Genomic DNA, 13522 nt, shown 5'->3' on the forward strand with positions numbered 1-13522 from the left:
TAGACATGATGGCACTGTGTTGGTTGGGCTATGGGAAACCTGCACAGGTGGATATGCTTCTCGCCCCAGCAAGCTATAAACGATAAGAGGAGCTCTGATATCTGTCAGAGGGGACGCTGATGAGCTCCATGAATTAGGGTCACCTTGGTGCGTGGTCTGTTTGTGCTTCAGAAATATCTGATACTTGATGAGCTGTGACATACTGCCGATCCATGCATAAGTTAAAATCTCAGGTAGATCATGCCTCTATTTTTTTTGTAGCTTCAGTTGTTTTAATTTTAAGTTGAATCCTAGGCTTTTCTGAATTTGCTCTTTGTTATGATTAAAAGTAATTGAGCGTGTTACAGCGCGTATGACAGATATGTGATGTCCATGGTGACCATGAATGAAGGTAACGGAGCATGTCAGAGGGTAAAGTTGTAAAATCATCAACTGCAAAATTAATTACAGATACTCGAGACAAAGGTGGTCTGTGATATTTAATATGCGGGAAGGTTAATTGCTTGCGCCAATTCTCTCTATGCTGTACAGGGCCTTGAGTGTCCATGTAAAGTCAAACCAAAGTGTGTGTAAAATGCGTTGTAAAGGTTAGAGGCGGTTGGCAAAGACGTCCAAGGTTGTGTTTATTCGTCCAGATCCCTGTAGATATTAGCCACATATTTAACAGTACGTGTATCTGTCTGAGCGGAGACCACGAACGAGATAGAAGACAGAAGTAAATGATGGCTTGTCAAAGGCAACAAAGGCTAATCAAATCATGAGACTCAGGGAGAGAAATCCACACCAGTGTGCTGGTATGAGACAGCTCTTCGTGGAAAGGCCCGAGTTAAAATCTGTGGAGCAGAACAGCCAAGGGTGAGGGATATCAGTGCAGTTTCTGGTGTTTCTGACACAGAATGAAATCTTTTCAAGAGGTGAAAAATCAAGTTTGGAGTGAACTAAAGTTATGTCTCGCCTGTGTGTTGAATAATATGTTAAATCCATGCATTACTGAACTATAGATATATAATAACTGCAGATTTGTTTGCATTTTACTTGACTTGTATTTTTAAATCCTCCCCTGGCAAAAGCTGTTGTTCAAAAATCTTTTATTCATCAATAGTACTAGGAGTCTACTGCCATGCTTGCAGCTTTTATAGGCTAAGGTGACATGTTAATGTTTAGCGGGTATAATGTTTACCATGTTTTCCATTTTAGTTCAGACTGTTGGCATGCTAACTCTTGTTATCAGCACTAAACAAAAACTACAGCTGAGGCTGATGCTGTCATCAGTTTTGCAGGTATTTGGTCATAAACCAAAGAATTTAACAAATTATTTTTATGTTATGGGCATTGGCATTATGTTTTTGGGTTGTCTGTCCATCTGTCTATACGTCTGTACTGTACATCCATCCGTCCCATTCTTGTCAACGCGATATCTCAGGAACGCGTGGAGGTAATTACTTCAAATTTGGCACAAACATCCACTTGGACTCAAGGGTGAACTGATTAGATTTTGGTGGTCAAAGGTCAATGTTACTGCGATCTCACAAAACACGTTTTTGGCCATAGCTCAATAATTCATATGCTAATTATTTACACACAAATGTCTATTAGGAAAGAAATGTGAAATGATGACATTTTGGACAGACTGCAATGCGGAGGCATACAACTGCAAGGCGGTAATTCTAGTTTGCTAAATCCCTAGGGTTAGTCCTCAACCAAAAAAATTCTTAGACAACTAACACTCATACAATTTTGTTGATTAATCAATTAGTTGATTTTATCAACAGATCTATGAAACCACAAAGAATCACACAAAAGCACCACTTAAAATCTTGTGTTAACCAGAGATGTGCTCATAAATTTCTTGGAAATAAGTCATTCAGCATGAAAAAGCCTAACAAATGACTAATCAACTAAAGAAATCCTCTTTAGTCGAAGACCAAAACAACCGATTAATCGACTAAGAGGGGGCAGCCCTAGAAATATCCAGCATTATTACAATTCATGAATATCTGGACCAAATTACATTACAATCCATCCAGTAATTGACAGAACATTTCACTCAAAAAGACAAATGTCAACAAGTTAGAGTATCACCAGAATCAATGGGATTCATCCTCTGGGGACCATAAATGTCTATACAACATTTCAGGGCGATCCATCCAATGTTTTTGAGATATTTCGGTCTGGACCATAGACTGCTTATATAATAATAAGTGGTGAACCGATCAACTGGCAATGTCAACTAAAGAGCCGTGCTGCTAGCATGGCTAATAATTGCATATATTTGTGCATCCTTTCTCTGCGAGCCTTTGGCAAAAAAAATCTTCATTCATCAACAACAGTTGAAACGCTTTACTTCTGGATGATTACGATTGATAACTCGTTGGTTTTTCAGTCTGTCACACAAGAATGTCAGAAATAATGCTGATGTGGAAACTGTGTGAAGCCTGCCAGTGTTTCTCTCAACACATTGCTCATTGTTATTGTGAAAACCAGCCATTTCTTAAAAGCATTCACATGGCTTTGATTTTCTACATTTCCATTTTATGTATTAAAAAAGTATGTTTGGCTAGAGTGACGTAACAACACACCTTAATGTCACAGATTATCAGATGCTGATGCAGTCTTGACCCCTGAGAGAGATCACTGGCTGGTTGGATGATTTTCCAATCATGAGTAAAGGCTTTAACATCTCTGTCTTTGATTATGTTATCGTACTGCTCTGTGTGGTGTCCAGGACTGCAGCATTTGGCGATGTGGCCACCAAAGACATGATAAATGTAGCAGTAGTTCTGCATGTTCATGCATGTATGCGTTAAGAAGTGCTGGCGCTCTGCTGCGGTGATGGATGAGCTGAAATTTTAAGTGGGTGGTCTATTCGCTGAATAAGTCTTTATTTTGAACCGTAGTAGTCATTCTCTGTTGAGCCTGCATAAAGGCCACTGTGTTTCTGCTTTAAGACACTAGTTCCATCTTTTTACTGAAAACAGGCCAACATCGAAGGGAATACATGAATCTTTCATCAGTTATTATGAATCTTTAGTGCAGTTTTGATGTATTTGTTTGATTTGAAGCATTTTACTGTTCACCTCTTATTCTACCCAAATGTCATCACCAAACAAGGTCATTTTAAGATAGATTTAGAGTATGTATTATCCTTTTATTACAGCCCAACATTGCTGCCTTGTTTTGGTAATTTAATCACCTTAGTGTTATCTCGTGTAGTGGACTTTGGAAACTGTGGAGATCTGGCAAAGAAAGATTTTTATATCGATTATGATGATTATAATGATTCAAAACCTTTACAGGGTTTGTTTAGTGTGTGTTTTCATGTGAGCTGTATGGATAGATTTGAAGTAAGTGAGCACCGACAATATTGAATAAAGGGTAGCAGTTAAAGTTTAAAGGTACAGTGTGTAGTATTTGGCGGCATCTAGTGGTGTGGTTGCAGATTGCAACCAACTGAGTACCCCTCCGCTCACTCCTCCCTTTACAAGACTGCGGTAATGAGTGCCGCCGAGTGCAAAATGGTGGTAACGCTGTTGGCCCCGTTCAGAGGCCATCCATACCATAATAACACTACTTTAGGAGCAACGGCGGCTGGCGGTACCACGGTTTTGCACTCTGCAGCTCATGTTACCTCAGTTTCACAAGCATTTGGAGAATTAAGTGGCCTTCAGGTAATGTAAAAACACAAAAGGCTCTCTCTAGAGACAGTGTTTGGTTTGTCCTTTCTGGGCTACTGTAGAAACGGTGGAGCAACATGACGAACTCAGTGAAGAGGACCCGCTCCCTATGTGGATATGAAGGGCTCATTCTAAGCTAACAAAAACACAATGACTCTTAGTTTCAGGTGATTATACACTAATGAAAACATAGCTTTGTATATTATATTCCATTTCTGCTAAGAGATCCCCGAAATGTTACACACTGTTCCTTTACGTGTCTCTTGAATGAAAAATAACAATGTTTTACTACATATGGGAAATTGAGGAATTGTAAATTCTGCATATGAAGTATTCGGATATTGCATTGCCCTGATTTTTGTCTTCCTTCGTGGCTTAGTTACAGCCGTCAAGTGCCGTTGACACCTCTGTGATTTTGCCTCAATCCACTCTGACGAACGTCTGACAGTACAAGCTCTGCCTGGACCTAGATTTGAATAAGCCATTTGTGTTTACAATATGAGCCAGCACTCTCACAAATACTGAAAGAAAAAAACTGCCTGAATTTGCTAAGCACAATGAGCGCACTTGACAGTGTTATCAGCAGTGTGCTGCTATATTGACTTTCTAATGTATAAGCAGCAGTATGGTACAACATCAAGGCGAGAACGTGTCTTCAGGCTCATATTAGAGGTTGCATTGAAGCAGTCAGTTACTGGCTTTGATCTGCACTTTGGAAAGGATTGCCTGTCTGAATCCTTATCAAAGACTCGACTAACTTAGTGCTGCAGAAAATGACAGATTTTGTACCACAGCATCCTCGACTCCCTTCCAAGAAAAAGAGAAAAAAGATGTTAAGTATGTTGTCATTTAATGTGCAGCTCCTCTGGTTTGTTTGTGATAAACAAAATGAACCAAATTCATGTTTTTTTCCCCCTTTTTACGCTTCATATTTCATATTCTACCTGTCTGTCAGCCTTATGAAACAACACGTGTGAACTAATTAGTACAGTTAATAAATGTCTCGACCAGGTCTGTCACTGTTTGCTTGACAGTGACAAAAGGCTCAGCCTCCAGCTGATGACTGTACTCAGGCCCGTCCAGCCTTGGCTCCTCGTACAGACCCGTCTCCTGTCATCGTGCACACTTGAAAAGTGTTAGCCTCATTATAGATGGCCTCCGTAAATGCTGCTGACAGAGGTATAACTAGCTCCCATAACTTTTGGCTCCCAATGGCAGATGCTTGCTGCCAGACAGTGGAGGAGCTGTTATCATTTGTCACTTTTTCTGTGGCTGCCACAGACCTGGACCCCGACCAGCTCGTCCTCGGACCAAAAAAACTCTCACAGGAGTCTTGACGGTCACACTCTGCCTGCCAGCGATCATTTGTCAGCTAACTCGGGAGACGTGCTCAAACTCTTTAATTTTCAGCGATGATCATGGTCTCATTTAAATGTTTAGTTCAGTTGTTCAAATATTATGTTGACATTGTATCTGTGTGATTTTTGTTTCAGAAATCCCTCCCCTACATTACGACATCCAGAGCAGTGGTGCAGAAGTTTTTGCCATTTCATCGGCCAGTAAGTGTCCTCTAACCTCAACCTGTCAACATTTGTCCTCAGTTATTTTCCAAAAAATGGCACACAGCAACACTTAATGTTCCAAAAAGACCCAGACCTATTCTGAAGAACTGAGGCTGTTTCAGATTTTTTAGAATAACAATATGTCGGCTGATATTTATTTATTTATTCATTCAATATAAATAGACTTTTTTTGTGAGAATCCCTCAAATTTAGCTAATTAAGACTTGGTTTGGTTTAGTAAATAAATAATGAATTGGTAAGAGATGTCTGGTGCAGACGTGGGGGTAGTGAGATGGTTTAGGGCTTGGGTAGGAAGAAAGATCTGCATTTGTATTTACAGCATAATGTACAGTCTTTCAACATACTGTATGTTCATGAGGTACATTTAAGTTAACTGTTGTGCATCTGCATGTGAATATAAAATGACTAAAAAAAGAATCACCAAAATATATGCCCCGGGCAGGATATTTGACCTTAAACAAAAAACATAACATTTTGAACTGTAAATGTCACTGGAAAATGAATTATTGTAAATAATAATCATGAACCACATATAAAAGTATATCAAACATAAAATAAAAAAAGTTAACTTCAACTGTACATATAAATGCAACACTGTAAATCATTTACAACATCAATATACTGTTAAATCTGTTGCCAAGGCATTTGAATTTATGACTGAAAGTAATGTTGAACACCTGCTGTTGATGCTGTATGCACTCATGTTACTGAGTAGCTACTCTTGAAAATATCATAAGCCAATTAAAAAATATGTTTTTATACAGTAGCATTTGTTCAAAACAAAATGATAAAACGTACATGGAGATAATGTTATCAGGAACAGCTGAACATTAGCTTTAGTACATTGTCAGCAGGTGGGAAAGTGCATGTAAACATGGAGGGGAATTGAAATTGATATTTTATAGCCAGATTCTATCAACCCTCTTGTCTTTCTGTTCATTGACTTTCATTTGTGTAAATCTGCCGCAGAGGAACAAACTAATTCACCTGAGTTATCAGTTCCATCGGAGGCCCAGATAACTTATCATTTCCTCCTCCGTGCAAAGCTAATAATGTCAGGGGTGGCTTGTAATGGTTGCTCAGAATATATAACCTTAATATGTACCGCGCGGAGCAGAGGTGTGTGAGGCTGAACCGTAATGAGAAAATAAAATTCAATTTGTGCGGAGAGTTATTTGTGTGCTTTCCAGCTAACATTTATGTTGGAGGTTTGCATTGAAATGCATTAACTGAAAAGGAGTAATTGAAAAAAACAAACATACCATCTGCCTTGAAGGCCTGTTGTTGTTTTTTTCGTGTCACTTGAATTATTGATTGCTCAAGACAGAGTCAAGGCGTATTACCCTTTAAACCAGCCAACACACATTGTAGTGATATTAGATTTTATACTTTTTACAGGTGTAATTGCAGTGGTTTTCATTTGTGGGTTGCAACTCTGTAATCTGTGTTAATGGATTGCGTTATATAATATTAGAAATAATCTCCCTGAACAAAGCCCAGCAGAGTTCAATGTGGAGGCTGGACAATGTTATCAAGCTTTGCAGGCTGTTTGTGAAGCCTTTTCAGCCCTGTCACGCCTGTGTGTGTGTGTGTGTAGGGGAGACCGAGGTGGGGGGGTTTCAGGATAATAAATCCATCACCAGTGTCTGCACTTGTGCAGCCAGAGAGCTGACTTCTGTGACAAAGTGGCCTGCCGTTCAGCATCCCGGCAGCACAGCCCTGCTAATAGCAGCAACCTCTGCTTAATGTCCTGACGCTAATGAATTCATGGAATTAACTTTCAGAGCTGAACAAACTGATAAAAGAAACAGAATCCCAGTGTAGATTAGGTGGTAGGAATTAGATTGCTGTTTTTTTCTCCTATCTCGCCTCTTTCTGCAATTGTTGTTGTTGTTGTTAGTGCTCACACACATTCAGAGTCTTTAGCTGGACAAGTAATTGAACAGTACGAATGTGGATTGTTGATGGATGCATCGTTGCATTCAGGTGGGGATTTAAAGTCTTTTAATTTCATAGTTTTTCTCTCATAATACATCAAAACTGTCAGAAATAAAAAGCCAATTTTGTTCCCCCTGGGTGCGTGGCGCTTAACAGTCAATATTTTGCAACCATTTGTATCGGCAGTTAGCTGATGCTGAATTGTGGCCACGGGCCAGTATCACAAAGTGACATCACCTATTGGCAAACACTGCACATCACAGATAGGACTTACCGCTGTGCCATAGCAGGGCTTGTTTGGACTCGGGGGCCATGGTGATAGTGACCATGTGGTACTCAGACAGAGAGCGACAGACAGATTAGTGACCCAAGACTTAAAAACACAAGGAGCTCCCTTGCTGGGTGTGAGTGTCTGTCAGAGCTGATCCCGACAAACCAGCTTCCTACAATGTTCAGGTGATCGCACCGTTTATCCTCAGCAGTTTAATTCACTCTGATTTTTAAAAAAAGATGATGTTGGAGGCTTTGACTGTCTGAAAGTGTTTAAAAGCTTCCTCTATTTCTGTTATTGTAAGGTGTCTGATAAAGGATTTTGAAGCACGTCCATCTGTGACCCACCTCCTGGAGCATCCCTTCATCAAGCAGGCCCACGGCAAAGATGTGGCACTACGACAGCAGTTGGCTGCTCTCATTCAGGAGCAGCAAGAACTGGGCTGCAAAACCAAAACTAAGTAAGTCCCTTGATTTTTACATTCTGAAACTGCAGAAGAAATAATATGCTGCAATGGCAGCGTTTGTGTGCTGCCATTGGAGATCTCTGTTGCAGCAGATGGTCACTGACTGAGTGGTGATATTCTTTGTGTACAGTAGGGGGCAGGATCTCATCTTCTTACACTCAGAAGTGATGATGAGCCCCAGTAATGGACATTACAGTATGTGATTAAAGAGAAGTTAGGGGAGTGTGACTAATTCAGAGGGAGTGATTGTGCTGACTAACCCTAGATTAATAAACGCCATTTAGGCCAGTGGATGTAGCAACCATCTGACGGGGAGTCCTTAGTACAAAGCACTTGCCCACCCGTGTGATTAAACCAATGATGGCGTAAATATTCGGTTCAAAATTGATTTACTTTGGAAAATAAGTGATTATAAGAGCTGCTACTATAAAAGTCCCTCGATAAATAGATATATACATATAATGAGACAGAGAGAGTGCTTTTATGAGCTTTAATCATAAAATGTAGGGCTACAACTAACGATTATTTTCATTGTCCATTAATCTGTTTATTTTCTTGATTAATTGATTAGTTGTTTGGTCAATACAATGTCAGAAAATGGTGAAAAATGTGGATCAGTGTTTCCGAAAGCCCAAGATGACGTCCTCAAATGTCTTGTTTTGTCCACACCTCAAAGATATTCAGTTTACTGTCATAGAGGAGTAAAAAAAACAGAAAATATTCACATTTAAGAAGCTGGAATCAGAGAATTTATTCTGAAAAAATTACTCAAACCGATAAATCCATTATCAAAATAGTTGCCGATTAAATTAATAGTTGACAACTAATCGATTAATCCTTGCAGCTCTACTAAAATGTGTGATGATGAATAGTTCACCCAGACACTCTCATGGCAGCGAATGACAGAGCACAAAGTCTGCTGTTGTTTACTTGGAGAAATACTGACTTTGGCATTGCTTAATCTTCATTATAAAGGAGTTCGCTGAACCTGCCCTTGACTGAGAGTCTTGATGTTGTGCCAGCTCTGTTTACTCCCGAGAGTGTGCAGAGTCTGTGCCTGAGCCTGATCCCGAATTCCTGTCCACAGTGAAAGTGGATAATGGGATTAGGAGCTTGTAGGGCGAGAACTGGGCTCGCCTGGTTTAGTCTCTCATGCCACAGATCAGCACACAACGACTCCAGATAAGAATAAAGACATAGAGAACTTAAAAGTAGCTGCCGTAGGTGGAATAGTGTGATTTACTTCAAAGCAGGAGAGAGGTAGAGGCTAGAGGTCTCACGTCCTTCTCCAAAGGGATGCAGTGACGAGTATTCACTTTAGAGGGAACCACATATTGAGCATGCAACTTTATTTCTGTGCTGTTGAATTTACACTATATTCAGAATACAAAATGAATACAAAGGCAGAGGAGGAAACAATTCATAACCTGAAGCTTGAGTGTTTTTATTCATGATATGATTGATTATTTATTATAATAGAATATAGATACTTCTTGTGAATGAAAGATTTTATTGTTTTGCAATTTTGAGGGTTGAGAAATAACCAGAAGTGTTTTGAATGTTCTTTCAATAACTTTGATTTAAAGGATGCGGCTGGTGTTTTTTCTATTTTTTCCTAAATTATCAACAAATTCCATTAAAAGACAAAAAACAACAATTTGTTAGTTTGTCTTTCACTACATACATTATGAGCTAATATATGACCCATTTAGATTGAAGAGGAAAAGATTTAATATGAAATATGGTCAACATGTCTGACCTGACACTTGACACATAATGCTGTTCAATATAAACACAAAACAAATATAATATAATCAAATTACAAATCTTGCACTAATGAAGTTAGACTAAATCCCTGAAGAGCTTTGATTAGCTTAGCGTGATTAGATATTTCATTCTAAACTGCATAAATAGGCTGCTAGTAACTCTCAAACATAATTCTGTATCTATACATGTTTGAATTAAATAAAGTCAGACCCACATTTATAAAGGATTGTCAATTAACTTTATTCTATCAATGTTTTTTGGCAGTGATGCTTCAGTTTATGATGTACAGTGACTTCATTACACAAGCTAATTGATAGCTTTTCATTGGAAGTGCTTCAAATGTTTTCTAGCAACAAATGTTCTAGGTCTGCAACTAACGATTATATTCATTGTCGATTAATCTGTCAAGTATTTTCTCGATTAATTGATTAGTTGTTTGCAATAAAATGTCAGAAAAATGGTGAAAAATGTCGATCAGTGTTTCCCAAAGCCTAGATGACATCCTCAAATGTCTTATTTTGTCCACAACTCAAAGATATTCAGTTTACTGTCATAGAGTTTTGACCCTTCTTTCTTTAAATTGTTACTTTAACCGATTAATCGATATTCAAAATAGCTGGCGATTAATTTAATAGTTGACAGCTAGATTAATCGATTCATTGTTCCAGCTCGAAAAATGTACACATCACTAAAGCATTCATTGGTGCCACAAGATTTACTAACTTAGGAAGGACTTTATACAGGAGGGATGGATTTACGAATAACTGGTGCAACCCAATCATAGTGGGTTTGACAGCAGATGTCTGTGGGTTTGACTAAAAATAAACAGTGGCCAAGTTTATCGTAATGACAACAATAGAGCTGTTTGAAGGAATAAGATGCATAAGGCGTTGGCTGCATAGAGAGTACATGTTAGTAGGCTCAATTCAGTGTTGGTTTTGGTGTTTTCATGGGATTCAATGACAACAAGACAAGTATAGAATATCACCAGCCATGTCCTTTTAAATTTCATAGAAATGGCTGATTGTCTATTGCACATTGGAGTCTTTACTGTGCATATGCACACAGACACATAAAGCGGTAGGCACTCACAGACACAGCTCTCTTTAGTGCTCTTTCACACACACACTCTCTGGCGTCCCTTGAGGTTTTCCACAGTCCCTTGGAGGCAGCTGGCTCTGTGTTGACCTCTGCCCACTGGGGCTCATTGGAGAGTGATAGGTCAAAACACAGATGAAGTGCAATCACAGCCTGTGATAATGGGAGATGTGTCCCCTGGGAGAGCTTTAAGGGCTTCAAACAAACCTTGGAAGTGACTGGGTCTTACATCCAGCCAGTCAAACTACTGTTTCTCATTTGGTGGTCACTTTACAGCTTTCTGAGGTATTATCATGTCCTTGGCTTCACACAGGCACGAGCGGATCAATACTCGTAAAACCCTCATAATAGAGAGCTGTCCCGATGACGATCTGGTAAACCTGGAGTACTTAGATGAGGTAAGATTTAATATGTTTATCTCATCATGTATTGATCGGTCCAAGGCACAATGTTCTTGATGCTATGTGTGTTTTTATTTTCTTCAGGAGACAATAATCAGCCATCTCCAGAAGAGGTATGATGAGCTGCAGGTGTACACTTACGTTGGTGACATCCTCATCGCTCTCAATCCTTTCCAGAATCTCAGCATCTACTCTCCCCAGGTTGGTTATGGACCAGTCACACCAATGTTCCCAGTGGTTTCCGTATCACTCTTCACTGGTCCTGCTCTAGTGGATTTTTTTTAAGTCAATAAATTAATTAGCGTTTATTATAAAACCTGATTCAACAGATAACAATACTAATCTAACCCATAGCCATGCTAGCGGTATGTCTCCAGAGATAGTAATGTCAGTCGGTCGGCCGGTCCACCACTTTGGTCCAGACTGAAATATCTCAACAACTGTTCAATACATTATCATGAAATGTTCTACAGACATTCATGGTACCCAGAAGATGAATTCCATTGACACTCATGATCCCCTGATTTTTTCTCTAGCATCATGAGGTTTACAATCTTTGTTTTTAATGAATTTTCACAAGAACTATTGGATGGATTGCCCTGACATCTGGTGCAGACATTCATGATCCCCTCAGTATTTGTAATAACTGATGATCCCTCTTCTAGCGCCATTATCAGGTTTGTCCAATACTTTGGTTTATGACCAAATACCTGCGAAACGAATGACATTCCCATCGGCCTCAGTTCTACCTAGGGCTGCAACTAACGAATATTTTCATTCTCGATTATCTTCTCGATTTCTCGATTGGTTGTTTGGTCTATAAAATGTCATAAAATGGTGAAAATTGTCAATCAGTGTTTCCTAAAGTCCAAGATGACGTCCTCAAATGTCTTGTTTTGTCCACAACTCAAATATATTCAGTTTACTGTCACAGAGGAGTAAAGAAACCAGGAAATATTCACATTTAAGAAGCTGGAATCAGAGAATTTAGACTTATTTTTTCTTAAAAAAATTACTCAAACCGATTAATCAATTATCAAAATAATTGGCGATTAATTTAGTAGTTGGCAACTCATTGATTAATCATTGCAGCTCTAGTTGTACCTTGTGTCTAGTGCTAATTATTAGATGTTAGCAAACTAACATGGTAAACTAAAAGGGTGAACATGGTAAACATACCTGCTAAACATCAGCATGTTAGCATTGTCATTCAGCTAAAATCACCGCTGTCTCCAACTAAAGCCTCACAAAACTGGTAGCATGGCTGTAGTCAATGTTTAATATAAATATTAAAAACGGGTGAAAATTTGATTTGAATAATTATAGCGATACAAAACTTTAGGATCTTTTAATATATATTAGGGCTGTCAAAGTTAACGTGATAATAACACTTTATCACAAATTCTTCTTGACAGCACTATTTTCTTTAACGCATTATCGCAATTGATCTTCCGAAGGTTGTACCGGGCTGAGAGTGAAGATAATGGTATCATATGAAACTAGAAAACCTAAAGAATCCATCTCCCTTTAAGGTACATTTTGAACAGATAAAGAAATTGTCATTAATCTGCAATTAATCGTGATTAATCGTGGACAATCATGCGATAAACTGCGATTAAATATTTTAATCGATTGATAGCCCTTATATATATAGATATATAGATATATATTTTTTTTTTTGTAAAAATCTTTAAAACTGAAAATAATGTGCTTTTTGTATGCATGTGTCTTCTCTTAGTTCTCTAAGCTGTACCACGGTGTGAAGCGGGCTGACAACCCTCCACACATCTTTGCTACTGCAGATGCAGCCTACCGAGGCATGGTGACGTTCTGCAAAGACCAGGTACTCTACAGAAAAATGATTTAATGAGTGGAGACTCGGATTGTAAAATTGACAAAATAATGTAAAGGAAATTATATTAAACAATGTTTTAAAATGTTTGGGAGGGATGTTGTAGAAATGTTTGATTACATCTAACTGTTTTTCCTATAGAGGTTGAATGCACTTTGTAGAATATGTACCTACTTTTGGACAAAGTGTCTGTCAAACGATTTGGTCTGTCTTGATAAAGAGATTTAATTATCTACAAGATGTATACCTGATTTAATAAGGGAAGTGTATGTAATATATTGTAAATATGCCTTGCATTATGTTTTAGTCACTAGATTTTGTTTCCTTTTGTTTTAGTGTATCATAATCAGTGGGGAGAGCGGTGCAGGGAAAACAGAGAGCGCTCATTTGATTGTTCAACATCTTACCTTCTTGGGAAAGGTATAATAGCAATGTGACCATCCTTTCATTGTTAAATGTGTTAATACTTGTG

General features: G+C 38.6%; 1 protein-coding gene across 4 annotated transcripts in view; it reads left to right on the plus strand.

Moving 5' to 3' along the window:
• myo3b (myosin IIIB) overlaps positions 1 to 13522 on the plus strand; it is a 70161-nt gene that overhangs the window by 10621 nt on the left and 46018 nt on the right. For 3 of the 4 annotated variants that reach the window (XM_037790965.1, XM_037790966.1, XM_037790967.1), the window contains 6 exons: positions 5168 to 5233; positions 7771 to 7926; positions 11111 to 11195; positions 11283 to 11399; positions 12937 to 13041; positions 13387 to 13470. In XM_037790965.1, coding sequence (XP_037646893.1) covers positions 5168 to 5233; positions 7771 to 7926; positions 11111 to 11195; positions 11283 to 11399; positions 12937 to 13041; positions 13387 to 13470 — 613 coding nt within the window. Of the gene's footprint in view, positions 1 to 5167; positions 5234 to 7508; positions 7652 to 7770; positions 7927 to 11110; positions 11196 to 11282; positions 11400 to 12936; positions 13042 to 13386; positions 13471 to 13522 lie in introns of those variants that run through there. The other variant, XM_037790968.1, reaches the window with a different exon arrangement.

Source organism: Sebastes umbrosus, chromosome 13 (assembly GCF_015220745.1).
Source record: "Sebastes umbrosus isolate fSebUmb1 chromosome 13, fSebUmb1.pri, whole genome shotgun sequence".
Lineage (NCBI taxonomy): Eukaryota > Metazoa > Chordata > Actinopteri > Perciformes > Sebastidae > Sebastes > Sebastes umbrosus.